Source organism: Mesoplodon bidens, assembly GCF_964165515.1.
Source record: "Mesoplodon bidens genome assembly, chromosome: 19".
NCBI lineage: Eukaryota > Metazoa > Chordata > Mammalia > Artiodactyla > Ziphiidae > Mesoplodon > Mesoplodon bidens.
In genome coordinates, this window is record NC_138179.1 from 43,028,672 (window position 1) to 43,050,763 (window position 22,092).

At 43.5% G+C, this 22,092-nt stretch overlaps 1 protein-coding gene across 2 annotated transcripts in view; it reads left to right on the forward strand.

Moving 5' to 3' along the window:
• RPTOR (regulatory associated protein of MTOR complex 1) overlaps positions 1-22,092 on the forward strand; it is a 339,460-nt gene that overhangs the window by 75,176 nt on the left and 242,192 nt on the right. For both annotated transcript variants that reach the window (XM_081218128.1, XM_081218129.1), the window contains exon 2: positions 6,994-7,096. In XM_081218128.1, the coding sequence (XP_081074254.1) occupies positions 6,994-7,096 (103 nt within the window). The remainder of the gene's footprint in view (positions 1-6,993; positions 7,097-22,092) is intronic.

Sequence of the window (22,092 nt, forward strand, 5' to 3'; positions counted from 1 at the left end):
GTTTTTGCAACTCATTTGGGGGCACAACTGGGTTGTGAGCTGGTATGAGGTTATTGATAGTCTTTATTCCATGGATAGTTGATATTTGTGCATTTCAGTGGAAATTTTAATGGTTTTGAATAGGATGTTACTCCAGACCCTTCTTGGTATTTTACATGCGATATGGGATATATACCATATTATTTTTTTGTAAATTGGAAAAATCATGAATTTCAAAACACATCTGGCACCAGAGGATTGTATGGGAAACTGCCCAGGCTGTTACAACAGCGTCAGGCCCCCACTGCCCGACTGTCCCCAGCCTCTCCCACCTTGTAGCCAAGGTGATGTTGAGCCCTCTAGGTTGGGTTCAGAATCGTAAGGCAGGGTGCTCCATGTCTTTAGGGATACTTCCGGTATGGCTGAAGAGACCGACCAGTCCTGGAGTCAAAACTTTAGGATCAGAGAAATCTTGGGGCCTGAGAGATCATCTGCATCATTTTAGGGTGAGAGAGTTGTTCAGGAGAGATTGGAATTAACCGACATGTCCAAGGTCATACGTTTTCAGTGATCACTTAATGTTTTAGAGCTTCTCAAAATGATACTCTTTTCAAATTCGAAATTAACCTCTAGGGATATAACTCTGTCATCTTCAATTGTATGACATTGGAGAAGAAATGTTTTAAAATTCAAAATGGTTATTTTATGTACTATTATGCAATTTTTGGCACAGTAAATTTGATAGCCCTTATATTTTCTTAATGCTATAACTGTATTATTAAAAACATGAATCTAGAATTTTTGGAATGAGGTTGCCATAGAAATGAAAATAAAATACCAAAAAGACACTTTAGGGTATAGCTAAGAATTTAAAATCCACCACATTTGAAATCAAGCCAATGCCATGACAGTTTGCAGGGGAGCAAAGACATATTTGATTGGCTTAAGGATATTTACTGGTATTGTCTTTTGCCCAATTGTGGAATTAAATTGGTAGCTAGGTGTTAGGTCAAATACATGTTTCTAGTTCATGGGTCAATATATTCTTGAGACGTTTTCCCTTGTTTTCTTAAAAGGTATAAAAAGGCAGGATGTAGGGTTAGGTGTGTATTATATATGCCAGGATGAATCAAATTAATTCCTTTAATATCTTAACTTATGGAGTGTAGCTAATTTTACACTTTCTCTCTGAGGGCCGTGCTTTCCTATTGCTCACCTTCAAAGCAATAACGGAGAAACTGTTGCTGTCAGTAATGTTTGATTAGTAATGAGCACTACACTTCGTGGAGGCCTGGTGAGGTGAGGCCCATTAGCTGCCTTGCAGGACTAAAGAGCGATGATAGTGCTTCCATTAGTATTTCTGTCTAAGGACTTGGAGAGCCTCAGAGATCATACTTTTTATAATGAAATTAGAAATTATTTATTTTACTGAGAATTCTTATTTTAAGTTCATTAACTGCAGTTGTAGAAGTGGAGGGAATGCAATTTGTCTAGAGTGTCAGCCGAGGTAGAAGAAATAGGATTATGATCAGAGAGCATAGGAATGCTGCATAAATGCCCTATCTCATCCTGTACCACCTGCCTGACAACAGAGAGATTAAGAAGAAGAAGCAGATGCTCCAGCAATGGAGCTTTGAAATCCCAGCGACCAGGGTATAATCCTGGCGCCTCCGCCCAAATTCTTTACTCTCTCCATGCCTCCCTAAGGGCGGCACACAACCACCTTTTCTAGTTCGTGGCCTTTTGGTGACTGCATAGCACAGTGCCAGTTAAGGAGTAAAGCACTGGCATGTGGAGGCCATTCTTGCTCAGAAATGATCAGAAACAACTGGGCTTGAGACCTAGCCGTAAACGCCTGGAGGTAAGAAGAAGGGGTAATGTGGGGTGTTCCTGAGCTCTCATCAGCCTGGAAGGCCGGCTCACCCTCTTTCTCCTGGGTCCACAGCAGGCAGGGGCTTGGCTGAGGAGCAGTGGGTGGGCTGAGCCTTAGAGCAGACCCCTGAGTATAGTGTCCTTCACCTGGGCTTTGTGAGAGGAACATACTGTCTGAGAGTAGGCTGTCTTTGCAGATTGAGGACAAAACACAAAACTGTAGTGGCACAGACAGTCTAAGCAGAGACCCTGATCCATATGGAATGTTTTCTCCACAGGAGGCTTCCCTCGCACCCAGAGGGGCCCTCGGATGACTGTAAGAAAAGCAACATTTTCCTTAGGAAGCAACTTGGAACTTGCTCCCGGGTTTAATCCACACCTCATGGAAACCTCAAAGTTCCACATTATAGAGCACAGAAGAAATGCCCTTGATTTAAAAATGGTAAAGGGCAGGTATTAGTAGTTATTCACCATGGCCATTGGAAGACGACAGAAATGTTTCCCAGAAACTTCTACTTTTAAGCAGCTTATACTCAGAGTGAGTTTGCTGTAAAATAATCAATCATCCGTATGGGATTATTGATACTGATCAATTAAATATTGGAAAATGACTAATAAATAAAACTTTTGTTATTCTCTGATTACTTTTCAGCCCTTTCTCCTGACATTAGGTCAAGGGACCATTTGTTTCTTATGGTTCATAATGAGAAGATTCTGGCATGTCTCTGGGAAGATACTGTTCCTCTCTTCAGTATGTCTTTGGAGGCAGGGTTGCAGTTCCTTTAAAGAGTGAAATTATTATTAATAAATGCTTTTTGTTTCTTTTTTTTAAAGAGTATTTTTTTTTTTTTTTGGCTGTCGGGTCTTAGTTGCGGTACGTGGGCTCTTCGTTGCACCGCGTGGGCTTCTCTCCAGTTGTGGTGCACGGGCTCCAGGGCATGTGGGCTCTGTAGTTGTGGCGCGCGGAGTCCAGGGCGCGTGGGCTCTGCAGTTTGCGGCATGCGGGCTCTCTAGTTGAGGTGCATGAGCTCAGTAGTTGTGGCAGGCGGGTTTACTTGCCCCGCGGCACGTGGGATCTTAGTTCCCCAACCAGGGATCGAACCCACATCCCTGCATTGGAAGGTGGATTCTTTACCACTGGACCAACAGGGAAGTCTCAGTAAATCCTTTTTTTAAGTGTTGGGAGAGAAGAGACAAAAATACTTCCTTTTTTCCCCATATAACTTTAAATTCTGTTTGAACAGAGGAATATTTTCTTGCTGTAATAAAGATTATATCAAATCAGTAACCATCATCATTCTCAATGATGAAACATTTATGACAATTTTATTAAAACCAAGTGCAAAGATCACCACTATCATCATTTTCTAGTTATTAGTAATATGATTTTGGAAGATCTGTATAATGCCATAAGACCTAAAAAAGAAAAAGAGGAACGATCTATTGGAAAGAATGAGAGAGACTCATCATTAGTCACAGACAGTATGTTTGTATACTAACAAAACCTGGAGAGAGTCACCTAAAAGCAGTTACGTTTAATTAAGAATTTAGTAAAGTGACTTAAACATTATTCTGATGGGGGGTTGGTGGTGGTGGGATGAAATGGGAGATTGGGATTGACATATATACACTAATATGTATAAAATAGATAACTAATAAGAGCCTGCTGTGTAAAAAAGACAAAATTCAAAAAAAAATAAAATAAAATATGAAAAAATAAATAAATAGGATGCCTGGGTGGGGGGTTTGGGGGGGAAGAATAAAGGTCACTTCCCAAGGTCCACGTGGGAGTTCTCCCGTCCCTTCTGCTCTCTGTCTTTTAGTTTTCAAAGATCTCCACTGGTAAGAGAATATGATATTCAAAATTGTTAACTGATTAGGGAGTCAGAAAATCCTCAAAGGGACCTCGGTTTGGCTGGGGAAACAAGTTTCCAAAGCAAAATAAACAATTTCAATTCCATCGGTGAATCTCTATAAAGAAAAGTCACTGTTACCCAAATTATATTCTTGCAGAAGAGCTAATGAGTGTAGATTCTGCCGCAGGTTTTATCTCCTGTTTCTGGATTAAAGAAAAGGGCATTCTCTGGTGGATAAAGCCTGGGAAGGTGGGGATGAAAAAAAAAAAACACAAAACATTATTCTGGTATATCAGCAATTATCAGTAAGAAACTACTATGGGCAAAATACATGTATAGTAGCATATTGTCCCCAAATAGTCATGAACAATCCAGGAATAATCTTTAAAAAAATGACCAGGACTTGGCGAAGATGTTTAACTAAACATCTAAGAAGTAATGTTTAACTAAACATAAAGAAGTAAACTAAGGAGTAATGTTTAACTAAACATTACTGAGAAAAATTAAAAGAAAATTTGAGGGACTTCCCTGGTGGTCCAGTGGTTAAGACTCCGCACTCCCAACGCAGGGGGCCTGGGTTCGATCCCTTGTCAGGCAACTAGATCCCGCATGCTGCAGCTAAGAGCCCACCTGCTGCAACTGAAAATCCCATGTGCCACAACTAAAGATCCTGCATGCCGCAACTAAAGATCCAACCCAGCGCAGCCAAATAAATATTAAAGAAAAAAGAAAATTTGAATAAACAGAGAAACACACTGTGTTCCTGTATGGAAAAATAGAATATCATAAGGATGTCATGTCTTGCCAAGTTTAGTTTATATGTTTAATGTAATTTTTTTGTATTTTGAATCCATTTCTATTCATTTAACATTTTAAGAATTTAATCTAAGTGTCATTCTGTTAAGAGTATATAATGGTGTGCTTAAACATTCCCTTATTTGCTTAAAATTTAGGTTGCTCCCACTTATTTTTCATGATAAGAAATGCTGTGAAGAAGGGCTTCCCTGGTGGCGCAGTGGTTGAGAGTCCGCCTGCCGAGGCAGGGGACACGGGTTCGTGCCCCGGTCTGGGAAGATCCCACATGCTGCGGAGCGGCTGGGCCCGTGAGCCATGGCCGCTGAGCCTGCGCTCCGCAACGGGAGAGGCCACAACAGTGAGAGGCCCGCAGTTTGATTAAACAATTTTAATCAAAATCTCCATGGGATTAAGAAATTGAATAACGATTAATTTGGAAAAAATAGGTGAATATAAATGTAGCCAAGTAAAAGTTTTAAAAAAATTGTGAGGAAAACCAGGCTCTCCCAAGCATTGTGAAATGTTGTGAAGATAAATTAGTTAAATCAGTGAAGTATGTGACCCAGAAATAGAATTTGTCTATGTGGGAATATATGCTAGAGGAGTCACTACAAACCTGTGAGTTTGGGGAGATTATTTAACAGGGGGAATTGGCACCATTGGGTAGTTTTCTGAGAAAAAATTAATCCTCACCTGGTACCATATACCAAAATAATATCCAGCTGGCTTAAAAGGGTGAAGTGTGAAACAAGTGAAAACATTAGAGGAAAATCCCTGTATTCACCCACTCAGCAGATGGTCACTGAGCTGGGCCTGGGCCAGGTGTCTGCTCCTGCATGTCAACTCTGACCTTGGAGGAGCTGCAGGTGCACAGAGGAGCATGGATGGGCCTGGCTCCACCAAGAGGAGGACATGGATGCTGGGGTGGCGTTGAGCAGGTGGCTCTGCCCTGACAGGGTCTGGGAAGGCCTCCCCGAGGAGTGGAGGTGTGAACCCGAGAGACCCCGAGCTGGTGAGGCCGTGCAAGGAGCCCTGAGGGGCTGTGTTTGAAGACCCAGAGGTCATGCCGGCAGACCAAGGGTGAGACTTAATGTGAGTGAAGAGCTTGGCAGGATCTGGAGCTTATGAGGCTTGAATAGCATGTGGAGCAGTTCACAGTGGATCTTGAAGGTTTTGGGAACTGATTGAAAACAGGGCAGTGTGCCAATGTGTTTGGAAGCCTGGACTGGGGGAGGCAGGGGAAGGGGTCCTGGGAAAATGGTGGAGCACAGGTTGGATGTGGTGGTGGCTTAGAGCTGGCGGATAGTGAAGTGGACAGACTCAGAGACATTCAGGAGCAGGACGAAAGAGGTGGACGGGGAGTCACAGTGGGCGCTGGCGCTCAGGAGCCTGGTGGAGGGAGCAGAGGCTCAGGTGGTCTTCCTAGCGGCCACCCTATTTGAAATGATACCTGCCCCTCCTTGCAGGGATTTTTCTTTTCTTTCTTTATTTATTTGGCTGTGCTGTGCAGCATATGAGATCTTATTTCCCTGACTAGGGGTCGAACTCGTGCCCCCTGCATTGGGAACGCGGAGTCTTAACCCCTGGACCACGAGGGAAGTCCCAGGAATTTTATTTCTTTGATTTACTAATGTATCTTCATTTTGTAAAAATAGCAGTTGGCACCTGGTAGGTGCTTAGTAAATATCTGTTGAACAAGTGAACTAATGAAGGATGAGTTCCAGATTTCTGGTTTGAGCAGCTGGATAGGCAGGGCTGACGTTTCCTAACACTGGGACATCGGAGTTGGAGCAGGAGCAGGTGTGGAGGAAGATGTATCAGCTGATGGGTCCAGGGCTTCGGTATGTCAAGAAACAGGAAGGAATCCAATGGCAAACACTAGACTAGGGAAATATTTACAATAAATTATGTGGATGCCATCTTTAATATGTAAAGAGTACATGAAAACCAATTAGAAAAGATCACTACTGTTAGTAGATAAATGGTAGTATAAACATGAGTAGAAAATCCACAAAAGATAAAGGATACAAATATTTGAAAAAAATATTCAGCTTTATTAATACTAAAGAATGCAAACTAAATCAGTATGACAATTTCTCTCTCATCAAATGATTACCAATTTTAAATAATGAGAATAATGATGAACTGGTCAGAATGTAAATTTGTGCAGAGTTTTTGCGAAGTAATTTGGCAGAATGTATCAAGTGTCTTAAAATGTTTATATCTTTTGATCAAATAATTCTGTTTCTGGAAGTATATCATAAGGAAGCCTGAGAAAAGCCTATCCTGCCATGTACTCTTCCCCATCTGCTTACTTGACTCTGAAACCCTGTCTTACTTGTGAAATACCCCTGGGGTGGCACAGGTAACAGGCGACTGAAGACCGGCTGCAGAAGCAGAGGGCTCCGTATGTCTGGGAACATTTTAACAACTGGAAGACTCATCAGTGAGCTTCATATTGAATTATTTGTTTTTTCTGTTGTGTTTCTAGATGAAGACCGTCAGCGTTGCCTTAGTTTTGTGCCTGAATGTTGGTGTGGACCCTCCAGATGTGGTGAAGACTACTCCTTGTGCACGTTTGGAATGCTGGATTGGTAAGCATGGGTCCCTCTCTTACAGCCTGTTGCAGGGATCACTGCGTGGGGTTCTGGGCTTGGCAGGGCTTCCCTCCACTGTCCTGTTCCAGTGCAGGCCTGTGATTGGTTTGGGTAAATCTGAAGATTTTATTTCATTTTGCAGTTATATAACCTTTAGGCTATTTTAGATACATTCACTTATGACTTGCAGTGGAGAAAGTGTCTCAAGAAAAATTGATAAGATAATGACTATTGGATTATATAATTTTCTCCTTTAAATTTGTCCTGCGTCTGGCATGTAGTACGTTTTATTTATTTATTTATTCATTCATTCATTTATCTATCTATTTATCTATCTATCTATTTATTTATTTATGGCTGTGTTGGGTCTTCGTTTTTGTGCGTGGGCTTTCTCTGGTTGCGGCAAGCGGGGGCCACTCTTCATCGCAGTGCATAGGCCTCTCACTGTCGCGGCCTCTCTTTTTGCAGAGCACAAGCTCCAGACACACAGGCTCAGTAGTTGTGGCTCATGGGCCTAGTTGCTCCGCGGCATGTGGGATCTTCCCAGACCAGGGCTTGAACCCGTGTCCCCTGCATTGGCAGGCAGATTCTCAACCACTGCGCCACCAGGGAAGCCCAATACAAGTTATATACACTTAAACCTGAATGACTGATGCCTGCATGCAGGTGCCTCAGTTGCACAGTGAGGAGTCCCACCTAGCTCTTTCCAGGAGGAGGCGAGGCTGTTCTTTGTCGTCATCCTCCTCGGAGCATCTTAGCACAGTGCTGACTGGAAATGGTGAGTGTGCACAACCTTCACTTGTTTCTGGTCTTAGGGAGAATGCATTAGGCTCCCACCACTAAATAGGGCATTAGCCAAAGGTTTTTTCTGATGCCTTTTCTAAGGTAAGAAGTTCACTTCTATTTTTAGTTTGCTGAGAGTTTCTGTCAAGAATCAATGTTGGGGCTTCCCTGGTGGCGCAGTGGTTGAGAGTCCACCTGCCGATGCAGGGGACACGGGTTCGTGTCCCGGTCCGGGAAGATCCCACATGCCGCGGAGCGGCTGGGCCCATGAGCCATGGCCACTGAGCCTGTGCGTCCGGAGCCTGTGCTCTGCAACGAGAGAGGCCACAACAGTGAGAGGCCCGCGTAGCGCAAAAAAAAAAAAATAATAATAATCAATGTTGCATCTTATAAAATGCTTTCTCAACATGTTGAGATAATCACCTGGCTTTTCTCTTTTAGTCTGTTGATGTGGTGAATTATATGGATTGATTTTTTGGTTGTTGAGCCAACCTTGAATTTCTGGCATAAACCTCACTTGTATTATCTTTTTCATATGTTCCTGGATTTGACTGCTAATATTCTGTTAAGGAATTTTGCATCTCTGTTTATGAAGGATATTGGTCTATAGTTTTCTCATATAAACCAAACCAAAAAAAAAAACCATATTTGTTTGGTTTTGGTACCAAAATAATGCTTGGTCTCATTAAGTGAGTTGAGAAATATTCCCATCTTTTCTTTTTTATGGAAGAGTTTGTATTGATTTGGGTATTATTTCTTCTCTAAATTTTAGTGTGATTTACCAATGAAGCCATCACAGTATGAATTTTCCTTTGTTTCCGTCACTGATTATTCAGCTTTCTCTTGTTGGTAGGATCAGGGCAACCCCCGCCCCCCCGCCCCAGCTTTTTCTATTCTAAGCAAAAGCAGAAATTCCCTTTATCTACTTTAAATAGTAAAAATTACAAATTTATTATAATCTGAATTGGAAAAAAAAGTTATTTTTCCCACTTACCTGTCTCGCCACTCTTTGGGGGTGTCTTAGGATGACAGCCTTTGTTTCACAGCCTCCTGCCTGAAGCATAGGCCCCTTGTTCCCCAAGCCCGGTGTCAGTAGCTGTTTTCTGTGGCCAGTTTCCTTAGATGCTTTCTTGGCTCTCTGCCATCCCCTGGTGACTGTGCCGATTGAAATTGACTTCTTATTAGCCACCACTGACTGTTTCCACTTCATTTATCCCTTGTCAAAGCTGAATTTAATCAATTGTTTTCTATTTCCTCCCTCTTTAACTACTCTTCTGTTAGGTTTTTTAACACAGGGCTTCTCAACCTGGATCCTAGTGTGTACTCCTAGGGATGCGTGAGCCCGCTGGGATTGTGTGGTTGGTTGGTGGTGTCTGAGTACAGCATTGCACCTTCCGGGCTGAGGGCCCTTGGTTTTTATTAGATTCTCTAGGGATCCTTTGCCTCCTACCCTCCTGTCCCCAAATAGGAATCAAAGAATCCTCCCTCACATCTCACCCAGTCTCTTTGATCAGTATTTATGAGACAATGTTAATGAAAACGCAAAGAATTCCTTACTTCCTTCTTGGTGTGAAATCCAGCAAATGAATAGATTTTTTAATATTGTGTTCTTAAAAAAATTTTGCAATTCAGGTATGCAATCTACTTTGTAATAATTTCGATGGATTTTTAATTCAAAAGGGCACATTGCCTTTTTTAAAATTTAATTTAATTAATTTATTTGTTTGTTTATTTATGGCTGCATTGGGTCTTTGACGCTGTGCGGGCTTTCTCTAGTTGTGGTGAGTGGGGGCCACTCTTCGTTGCGGTGCACGGGCTTCCCCTTGCAGTGGCTTCTCTTGTTGTGGAGTGTGGGTTCCAGGTGCGCAGGCTTCAGTAGTTGTGGCCCGTGGGCTCAGTGGTTGTGGCATACAGGCTTAGTTGCTCCGCAGCATGTGGGATCTTCCCGGACCAGGGATCAAACCCGTGTCCCCTGTGTTGGCAGGCGGATTCTTATCCACTGAGCCACCAGGGAAGTCCCCACATTGCCTTTTTTAAGTTGAAAAAATTTCGCTTGGCTTTTATTAAAAAGTGGGTCCTTATGTTGGTGATTTTAACAATATGGGATAAGAAAAAAAAACTCTTAGAGATTTGATTCAGCAAATTTTTAATGGTGTCTAGCAGCCTATATTTTAATTTTTATTTTGAAAAAACATTTTCAAAAGTTGCAAGTAGAGCACTAAGCAGTGTCTTTCCTGATTCATTTGAAAGTAAGCTGCTGAAATGATGCTCCATCACCTTGGAATCCTTTAGTGTGTGATTCCTACAAACAAGAGTTTCTCTTTCATAATGACAACTCCGTCTTCACAGACAGGGGATTAACATGGATGCCCTGCTACTGGGTAAGCCTCAGGCTGCATTCAAGTTTGCCAGGTGTCCCCATAAGGTCCTTTATGGCACAAGGACCCTTCGCTGTATCACCCATTGCCCTTAATTTAGTCTCATTCAGGCTGCAGCAGGCCTCAGTCTTTCCTTAACCTTCATGACCTTGACATTCAGAAGATCACCGGTGCTCTGTTTAGCAGAACAACCCTGATGTTTCCTCGGGATTAAATTTTGTTTATGCCTCTTTGGCAAGAGTGTCATGGAAGAGATCCGCCTTCCTCCATGGTGTCCTGTCAGGTGGCATGTGACTTTGATTTATCCCATTGCTGGTTATGTAACTCTTTTATCACTTGATTAAGTTGGTGTGGTACCTGAACTTCAGCTGTGAAATCCGCCCCCTTCCCTTTTGTAGTTAATAAGTATTTTGGGGGAAGAGGTGCTTTGGCTGCGTTAATATTTCTTTCTTCATCAGACTTTCAGTTTATTCAATTCGAACTCATGGTTTCCTTTTTTATATTTTATATATTTTTATTCCTATTTTATATTATAATCAGTGGATTATAGTCCAATATTACCATCATTTATCTTGATACTCCACTTATTTCCCATTTAGCTAGTGGGAACCCATTCCCACTGGCTTATATGGCCTTTTGTCTTGCTTCCATCGTCCTTAGAGTTACATCTGTACTTTCTATCTCATCTTGTCTTTCCCTGCTCCATTCCTGGGATCAGCCATCTCTCCAAGGAGCCCAGTTCCTTTTAGTGGCAAATAGAATTTGAAAACTGAGATCTGGGTTCTAGGTGTTCTTATTGGAGCTGTGTACTGTGTTGTTTCTCCCATTGCCTCTCTCATTGGACGGAGCAAGGGAATGCACACATGTGCATAATATGTGTATGTGTTTCTGTGTGGACACACATTCATATCTATATTTCAGTATTATCTATACAAATAAAAAACATGCATTACATTAGTGCCTCCCATTCCAAACCAATAGGAATTTTGCATATTTGTAACTCTTCCTCTGACAGTGAGAACCTTGGTATCCTTCATCCTTAATATATTTACTAATTTGATGAATCCTCCTGTGTGAACCAACTTCTTATCCCTGTCTGTCATCACACTCCTTTATTTTATACCCAGCTGCTTCCCCCACAGGTGTCCAGCCTCCTCATTGCCTGGGCTCCGATACCCCATATGGGTCACTGCTCCACAGACATACCTTCTTTCCTTCCCCCGTACAGGCTCTGAGCCCCTGATTGGACTTGACAGCTCATTCTGGGCTGCCGCAGTTACCCTCATCCTAGAGCAGGTGCCAACCTTGCCCAGACCTGCCTCTCCCCCCAGTGGCTTTAGGATTGTTCAAGAAGGGATTTCAGCATTTTCAACAAGTGCTTTAGGTTTCATTCTTGGCTAGCTCAAGGGATGATGATATATATATCAGTAACCAAGATGGAGAGTTGGGGGCCAGCTGGGCTGGGGAGATAATGGGATTACATTTTGTGTAAGGTAAGGTGCTTCTGGAATGCTCAGAGTAGAGCCACCTTCCAGCAGACAGCAGGAAAGACCTCTCTGGTTGGAGAAAGGGATTTGGGGGACGTCACCTGCTGAGAATGTGCAGTGACCAGAGGGAGAGGAGCAGAGCCAGGCCGTGAGTGAGTGGGGAGGGGCACCGCCTGGGACGGGGACCCCTCTGGGTGGGCAGAGGTAGGAGGAGGGCCGGCTGCCACTGGATGAGAGTTTCAGGTTGGCATTGTCACAAGCTGTGGCTGCAGTTGAATGAGAGATGCTGGGAGCCTGGAGAGCGAAGGAGAGAGGGACAGTGAAGGCTTGGCTGGCGAGGCAAGGAGACCCAGGCTCGATGACGGGTTGGTTCTGCCTTTTTCAGGATGGGAATACCTGGAGTATGTCATGGGTGGGGAAGGAGTCCCGAGGAAGACCCCCTGCAGGGGTTGGTGCCTTCACATAACCTAAAAAGATGTTTCCGTTTAGAAGGCAACCAATCGATGTTTTATATGTGGTCTTAGCATTTTGTGCTCTGTCACCAGAATTCAAAAGGCTTTGCACTCATCAAGACCCCAGCTTATTCATTCCAGCTGTTTCACTCAGTGAGTCCTTTAACCATTTGGGGCCTTAGTTTCCTCATCTGCAAAATGGAGCTGATGATGGCACCCACCTTTTGGCTGGAGGGAAATTAACTGGAGCGTGAACTGGGCTTAGCATGGGGACTGCCCTCAGCCAGGAGCAGCCCCCACAGGCCTGCACCCGCCTCCCCACCCCACCCAGCAGGCCAAGGTGTGGGTGGGAGCTTGAGCTCTTCCTGCGTCTGTGCTACCTCTGCTCCGTTCTGTGTGCTCGCCCCAAAGGAGAGGGGAAAGAGCCCTGTGCTTCTGTGCACAGGGCTGGGTAGGGATTACGAGTTGATTGCTTTATGGCTGCAGACACACATGAAACTGGTGAGACTGTGCTGGTTGAAACTGCCCTGATCTCAGTGACAAGGGGTCTGGGAGCTTGAGAAATAGATTCTTACTTTCCAGTCCCTTTTTGTGTACCTGTGTGTGCACAGTCTCCATACACGTTGGGGAGAATCCTACTTCCAGAGGCTGAGGATATAAGAGTCCCTGAAGCGGCCCTTTAGGTTTTCCTGTGGTGCCAGAACAAGTGAGTAGAGGTTGCAACCACAGTACTCTGCAGTGATGGCCTGCCCTCCCTGCTGGACTGTTGCGCAGCCAAGGCCCGGCTTCCGAGCTCCGACTGAGAGAGGAGGAAAGGCGCACAGGCCCTGAGTAGCCCGGCAGGGGTGTGTGCGCAGACATGAGGCTGTAGGCGTGGTCCGGGAGCTAAATGCCTCTCCCCACCCCACCCTTCGTTCCTGTAGATAATAAGATGCTGTTTTATTTCATGGAGGCCGACACTCAGGGAAGCAGGGGGGAAGCTGTTTTGTTTTATGGCCCCACATTAAAGTAAAAACAATCCCGCTAAAGAACGGTGCTCCCATACCTGCTGGAGGAATCTGTGTTTTAAAACAGAGTGTAGATGAGCTGAGTGCTGAACAGGAAGGAGTATAATTTAGCCTTGATGTCTTTTATGTCTAGCTAATGGTAACCGTGTGTCACAGGTAAGAAGGCTATGGGTTTGTCGGATGCTTGGGAATTTGGTTATCCTAAGGAAATATTTGGGAGGCACTCTGCTTTGTTTCCCTTATTCCTTAGAGAAAAGCATTTTCTTCTTCCCTCCACACAAGTAGGCATTAAGAGATCTGTGTTGATGAGCTAAAAATAGTGGTGGTAGGCCTTTGCATGTCGCTCTTGGTTTTACAGACACTTTCACAGAGTGTCGTCTGATTCTTACATCAGACTTGGGCTTGAGAGATAGTCGAGTTGGTCAACAGATGTTTGTTAAGTAGAGATCTACGTGTTAAGTGTAGAGGTATACACAGAAGAAATGTAGGTCGTGATCCTTGGGATTTCGCTGGAGACAAGACCAGAGCAAGGGAGACAGGCCCCTCGAGCTCAGCAGATGTGGGGGAGTCGGAATGGGCCACACGGGTGGGGGGTGCTGCACAGGAGGTGAAGGACCCCAGGAAGAGAAGGAGCCTGGCGGTGGGGACCGAGCCCTGGGAGCGCTTGCTGGGCTCGCCTGGGCCCTGCTGCTGGATGCTGGGGCACGCCCCATGCCTGCACCTGGGACCCTTGCTCTAAGGGGCTCCTGGTTTAAACCCTGTTTTCTCTGTCCGGTGATGCCAGCCTCTTGTAGTAGTGTCTGGGTTTCCCCCGAAGGAGGACTGTGTAAGTGCTCGGATCCTCCCTTCCTCTCTACTGTGCAAAGTGACTTGTGTAAACAGCGAGGCCCATACTTAAAACAAGGCATCCCAACCACCCCCTCAGCTCTTCTGAGAACACATCCAGCTCTTGGTGTTTGTATACAACACAGCAAAAGATAGTAGGGACCTGGTCTACTTGTGGATATGTCGGGAGGGAGGTTGAGTGGTTAAGATGGGGCTTAATTGTAGAGAAGGCTCCTGCAGGATTCTGGCTCGCTTCCTAAGACCCTCAGGTACTGGGAGGATCGGGGTTGGGCCATTAGCCAGAGAGTTACTGCCACGGGCCGTACAGCTAAGGGGCTCCCAATTCTATCCTTGAGCTCCGTGAGATGAAATGCCTCTCACTCTGTGCGCTACTACTTATAAAATGTATGTAGATGATATTATGGCTAATAGAATACAGAGCCATTAAAAACCATTTCTGATTTCAGTGGCCTTTTTGCCATTAAGTACTTTCTCAAGCAAAAATTAGTTACACAACTGATTAGTGGCAGAGTCCTTGAAAGACATATAAAGAAATTTGCACTTGATCTGGGAGGCAGTTCTCAGTTAATAAGTCGATGAACAAATACTTAGGAAATGTCCACTAAATACAAGCTACAAAGAAGTACAAACGTTCCTTGAGCAGTGAGCTCTACATGTTTCTAAACTTTCAATTTGTACTGAAGGATAGCATATGTTCAGGAAGGTGCACTGATTCAAGTATGTAGTTGATAACTTTTCCCAAACTGATCAGACCCAGATCAAGAAACAATATTATCAGTGGCCTGGAAGCCCATCTTGTCTCTTGTCACCTTCTAGTCACCCAGGCCCTGGGCTCCACTGTATTGACAGAGCCTGTTATCTCTGCTGATTTTGCATGTTATCTAAATGGGAGCATTCAGGAGGCACCATAGGCCTTTTGGGGGAGTGACATCATAGAAGTATTATTTTAGAAGGACTCACTGTGCTGGTCTGTTGAGAGGAGACAGGTCAGTGGGTTGAGAGGAGACAGGTCAGTGAGCCCTACTGCACTCCCTGGCCTCTGCCCTCTGCTCCCTGCAGCGTCTTCAGGAGCTGGCTGGGAGCAGGGAGTCTCAGTAGTGTCAACACGAGGTGCTGCTGGTTGGACCAATACAGTTGTAGCTGATGGCTGTAGTGACCATCACGTAGTGACCAACGTAGTTGCAGTGATGGGGCGCAGGTTCTTTTGAAGGAAAATTGGAGAGGACATGGTAGTTGGGTTGTGTAAATGTGAAGAAGATGGGGAGGTAAAAAAGGCTCCACTTTTTGGGCTGGCTGAATGCCAGCACCACCAGGAACCTTTGTGACCTTGGACTAAGTCATTTGACTGCTTTAAGCTTCAGCTTTCTCTTCTTTGTTATGAGGTGGGTTGGACTAAGTCCATGTCATTGCGAAGTTCTAAGCGTTATGAAATGCAGAGGGTTATGCTGAAAAGCTTGCAGGCAGGGATATTTATCAAGAGCTAAAATTTTATACAAATGCCAATTACCATCTACTTTTCTTTCCATCCATCCATCCACCCACCCACCCACTCACTCACTAATTCACTTCGTTCATTAAGTAGAAACCCGTGAAGGTATTAGAAGAGAAGTGTTTTATTAAGACAGAACTACAATTTTAAATTTATGTCCTGTCTACTTCACCCTACATCAGATTGATAACATTGTCAGCAGTATCCACCCAGGAATTTAATTTTAGTTTACTTAAGTTATTTAGTTGTTTATTTTCGTAAATGTAGTATTAAATGCACCATTTGAGTTGTCCTCATTCTTTCCCTCTCTTCCCCTCCCCCTCTCCCACTCGCTGTCATATTCTTGGGAGGAAACCATAAAACTAATTGACTGCAGGGATTCCCAGTGGGTCGGATGTGACAGCCTCCCTTGGTTGATCACAGCCTGATGGATGGCCGGTAGCTGCCCCTGCTCCTGCCTTGGGTGGTGGTATTTTGATCTGAGACCAGGGGAAGAAGAGTGGGTGCTGCTGTCAGCCGCCACTGCTGATGAGGCTCCAGTGTCTGCTGGGCCATCGGTGAGGTGCACAGAGAAGTGTGGCGTGGCTCTCTCCAGCTCCCACATGCTTTCCACACGCCCTCGCTGGGAACAATGCGGGGAGGAAGGGGCAGGTGGGGGCCTGGGCTTTCCAGAGGGTGAAGTCCGAGGAGGAGGTGTAGTTTCCGTCCTCCCAGCACTCTGGGCCTTTGGAACTCCCTCCCTCCCTTTGCCTTTGTCGTGGTTCTTTAGAGGATGTGCCTAAGAGCTGCCATTGATCAATGTGATTCCTGGGCAGGCCTTTATCTTTTTACAGAGGAAACCACTTCTGTTCTCTTAGCCATAGGTTGCCTGTGGCCAGAGCGCTGACCACAAGGGCACTGCACGGAAGTGTGGATGCATGAATTAGACGCGTTCAAACCAGCTCTGACATTTACTCTGTTGGTCATCATGCACAGGACATGACCAGCTATTTGATGGCTTCAATTTGTTGAAGTTGTTTTCTGCTTCCCTTTGCTTTGGTTCCCTTTGCTCTGTTTCCCTTCCCTGTGCACTTAGGTGGCCCTTAAATTTAACTTTTCAGATCTCAATTCATTCCTGTCTCTTGCCAGTCTTGTGATTCAGATTACAGCAGCGTTGATTGCTGTCATTATAATTCTTTTGAGACCTTAACACTCTGTTCCTGCCATATCAGAGAGAGACAGTTTCTTTAGTTTCTAATTTCTTTAGTTATGGGTTAAAACAAGTTTACCATAATTCTTCCAGATAAGTTAGTTACAACCCAATTTTCACCAGGTTTCCCTCAGCCAGAGCTGCTCATCAGGTCACTGGCCTCTTCTGAAGCTATTGAATTAGACTTTCCAGGGTGGGGCCTGGCGTCTCTATGAAGAGTCCTTGATGACTTTGACATGTCCATGGTAAAGGCCTCTTCCAACTCTAAAGTCCTGTTACTTAATTTATAATTCATTTTGTGTTATTTTTATCAAGGTAACATATGCATATCTTAAAAATCGACTAGTACTAAAAGGTAGATTAAGAAAGAGCTCTGTCCTGCTCCCACCCTTCCCAGAGGGGCTACTCTGATTGAGTCCTTTCTTGTCTATACATGTATATATAACCTTTTCCCCTGTAGTTACAAATTTGCTAAATTTTCTGTGAACTTATGAGTTTATTTTATTTTTTACGTATATTCCAGTACATCTGTCAAATGCTATCAGTATTTTTTCCAGTGCTCAGATAATCTGTTACTTTTTTAAAAAACACTCCTCTAGCTCCTGTTGGTCTCCTTGGTCTCTGGATCTGGTACATGGGTGTCTTGTGGTTTTTCTTTTTCTGTTTCTCTCTGTCTGTTTCTCACTGTCTCTCTGTCTCATTTCCTGGATCCTTTGTTGCCTTTTTTTGTGGCCTGTTTCCCAAGAAGAGGAACATGAGATACAGGTTTTGTGTTTACATGTCTGAAAAGACCTGTATTTTACCCTCAGACTTGAATATCAGGTTGAAATTATTTTCACAGAGGATTTGAAGGCATTGCTCTATTTTGTCCAGCTTATAATGCTGTTGGGAAATCCAGAGCTTTTCCCATTCCTGATTCTGTGTTTGTGATCTGATTTTTCTTTGTCTTTCTTTTTTTTTTTTTTGGTGGTGCCATGTGGCTTGTGGGATCTTAGTTCCCTGACCAGGGATCGAACCCAGACCCCGGCAGTGAGAGTCCTAACTGCTGGACTGCCAGGGAATTTCCTGTCTTTTGTTTTTTAACAATTGGATTATGATGTGTCAGGATGTGGTTTCCTTGGGTTAATCCTGTTTGTGGTTCACTGAGCTTCTGGAATCTATTAGTTTACATCTCTTACCAAATTGGGGAAGTTAACAGGAATTATATCTTCAACTACTTTTTGAGCTCTGCACTTACTTTTTTCTTTCTGAGACTCTGATGACACTAACATTAGACCTTTTGTTATTGTCCCCCCAGTCCCTTTAGGCTCTTTTCTTGGGAGTCATTCCATTTCTACAAAGAGGAATCTCGAATTCTCTACCAGGGCGGGATTGTTCAGCGGTGGCCAGGAGGAGAGGAGAGATTAGCTGATAAACTTTGTGGAAGATAGTATTTGAGAGGGAGAGTTGGGGCAGAGTTAGTATTAATACATGGAAAACAAGGAGACTGAAAAACAATTCAAGAAAGATGTCATTTTCATACACTACTTGGCTCAGCATTGAATAATATTTCCACAGGCATTACTAATGTAAAACACTGAATATTAATTTAATAAAAATGTGTTGTGGTTATGTTGGGAGAGTAGGGAATGGGGGAGTGGGATGGTGGCCGAAGAGAGGACAGTTCTGTCCTCTCAGAAGTGAGGCTTGGGATGTGGATGGAGGGGCAGGACTGCTGCTGTTTTTTTGAAAGCCTTGTGATGCTATCTGCCTTAAGTTAAATATATATGTATAACTTTGAGTTCAAAGAAGCCCATGGGAATGCTCTGGTTAAAAGGGAGAGGCTGGATATCCTAGAGCATGGAGTTTAGTGTCTGAAAAAGTGGAACGATCTGGAATCCAGAACACAGAGTGGAAGAATTAGTCACAGTTTGGAGGAGAATTAGATAAAAGACTTAAGTATTCTACCTATCCAGTAGTCTAACCTCTTCCTTTGAAAAAAATGCTTTCCGATTGAAATTAGAGACTGTTGAAAACAGTTTCTTAACAGCTGTTAAAGTGTGGTCTGTGGACCACTGGGGGTTCCTGAGACCCCTTCAAGGATCCACGGGGTTGGGACTATTTTGTAATAATGTTAAGATGTTATTGGCCTCTCACTCCCTCTTGCGAGAGCACCGGAATCACAACTAACTGCTGAACAGTCATCGACAGGAAGACACTGGAACTCACCAAAAAATATATCCAAAGACATCCAAAGACAAAGGGAAAGCCACAATGAGACGGTAGGAGGGGTGCAATCACAATAAAATCAAATCCCATAACTGCTGGGTGGTTGACTCACAAACTGGAGAACACTTATACCACAGAAACCCACCCACTGGAGTGAAGGTTCTGAGCCCCACGTCAGGCTTCCCAACCTGGGGGTCCGGCAACGGGAGGAGAAATTCCTAGAGAATCAGACTTTGAAGGCTAGCAGGATTTGATTGCAGGACTTTGACAGGACTGGGGGAAACAGAGACTCCACTCTTGGAGGGCACACACAAAGTAGTGTGTGCATCGGGACCCAGGGGAAGGAGCAGTGACCCCATAGGAGACTGAACCAGACCTACCTGCTAGTGTTGGAGGGTCTCCTGCAGAGGCAGGCGGTGGCTGTGGCTCACCGTGGGACACTGGCAGCAGAAGTTCTGGGAAGTACTCCTTTGCATGAGCCCTCCCAGAGTCTGCCATTAGCCCCACCAAAGAGCCTGGTAGGCTCCCGTGCTGGGTCACCTCAGGCCAAACAACCAACAGGAAGGGAACTCAGCCCCACCCATCAGCAGACAAGTGGATTAAAGTTTTACTGAGCTCTGCCCAACAGAGCAACACCCAGCTCTACCCACCATCAGGAAGCTTGCACAGCCCTCTTAGATAGCCTCATCCACCAGAGGGCAGACAGCAGGAGCAAGAAGAGCTACAGTTCTGCAACCTGTGGAAGGAAAACCACATTCACAGAAAGATAGACAAAATGAAAAGGCAGAGGACTTTGTACCAGATGAAGGAACAAGATAAAACCCCAGAAAAACAACTAAATGAAGTGGAGATAGGCAACCTTCCAGAAAAAGAATTCATAATAATGATAGTGAAGATGATCCAGGACCTCGGAAAAAGAATGGAGGCAAAGATGGAGAAGATGCAAGAAATGTTTAACAGAGACCTAGAAGAATTAAAGAACAAACACCTAGAAGAATTAAAGAACAAACAAACAGAGATGAACAATACAATAGCTGAAATGAAAAATATACTAGAAGGAATCAGTAGCAGAATAACTGAAGCAGAAGAATGGATAAGTGACCTGGAAGACAGAATGGTGGAATTCATTGCCGTGGAACAGGATAAAGAAAGAAGAATGCAAAGAAATGAAGACCTAAGAGACCCCTGGGACAACATTAAATGCACCAACATTCACATTACAGGGGTCCCAGAAGGAGAAGAGAGAGAGAAAGGACCCAAGAAAATATTTGAAGAGATTATAGTCGAAAAGTTCCCTAACATGGGAAATGAAATAGCCACCCAAGTCCAGGAAGCGCAGAGAGTCCCAGGCAGGATAAACCCAAGGAGAAACACACCGAGACACATAGTAATCAAACTGACAAAAATTAAAGACAAAGAAAAATTATTGAAAGCAACAAGGGAGAAACGACAACATAACAAGGGCACTCCCATAAGGTTAACAGCTGGTTTCTCAGCAGAAACTCTACAAGCCAGAAGGGAGTGGCACGATATATTTAAAGTGATGGAAGGGAAGAACCTACAACCAAGATTACTCTACCCAGCAAGGATCTTATTCATATTCGACAGAGAAATCAAAAGTTTTACACACAAGCAAAAGCTAAGAGAATTCAGCACCACCAAACCAGCTCTACAACAAATGCTAAAGGAACTTCTCTAAGTGGGAAACACAAGAGAAGAAAAGGACCTACAAAAACAAACCAGTAACAATTAAGAAAATGGTAATAGGAACATACATATCGGTAATTACCTTAAACGTGAATGGATTAAATGCTTCAACCAAAAGACACAGGCTCGCTGGATGGACACCAAAACAAGACCCATATATATACTGTCTACAAGAGACCCACTTCAGACCTAGGGACACATACAGACTGAAAGTGAGGGGATGGAGGAAGATATTCCATGCAAATGGAAATCAGAAGAAAGCTGGAGTAGCAATACTCATATCAGGTAAAATAGAATTTAAAATAAACAATGTTCCAAGAGACAAGGAAGGACACTACATAATGATTAAGGGATCAATCCAAGAAGAAGATATAACAATTATAAATATATATGCACGCAACGTAGGAGCACCTCAATACATAAGGCAACTGCTAACAGCTATAAAAGTGGAAATCGACAGTAACACAATAAGAGTGGGCGACTTTAACACCTCACTTACACCAATGGACAGATCATCCAGACAGAAAATTAATAAGGAAACACAAGCTTTAAATGACACAATAGACCAGATAGATTTAATTGATATTTATAGGACATTCCATCCTATAATGTCCTATATTACACTTTCTTCTCAAGTGCGCACGGAACATTCTCCAGGATAGATCACATCTTGGGTCACAAATCAATCCTCAGTAAATTTAAGAAAATTGAAATCATATCAAGCATCTTCTCTGACCACAGTGCTATGAGATTAGAAAGCAATTACAGGGAAAAAAACATTAAAAAACACAAACACATGGAAGCTAGACAATATGTTACTAAATAACCAAGAGATCACTGAAGAAATCAAAGAGGAAATCAAAAAAATGCCTAGAGACAAATTACAACGAAAACACAACGATCCAAAACCCATGGGATGCAGCAAAAGCACTTCTAAGAGAGAAGTTTATAGCAATACGACCCTACCTCAAGAAACAAGAAAAATCTCAAATAAACAATGTAACCTTACACCTAAAGGCACTAGAGAAAGAAGAACAAGCAAAACCCAAAGTTAGCAGAAGGAAAGAAATCATAAAGATCAGAGCAGAAATAAATGAAATAGAAACAAAGAAAACAATAGCAAAGATCAATAAAACTAAAAGCTGGTTCTTTGAGAAGATAAGCAAAATAGATAAACCTTTAGCCAGACTCATCAAGAAAAAGAGGGAGAGGACTCAAATCAATAAAATTAGAAATGAAAAAGGAGAAGTTACAGTGGACACCACAGAAATACAAGGCATCATAAGAGACTACTACAAGCAACTCTACACCAATAAAATGGACAACCTGGAAGAAATGGACAAATTCTTGGAAAGGTATAACCTTCCAAGACTGAACCAGGAAGAAATAGAAAATATAAACAGACCCATCACAAGTAATGAAATTGAAACTGTGATTAAAAAAACCT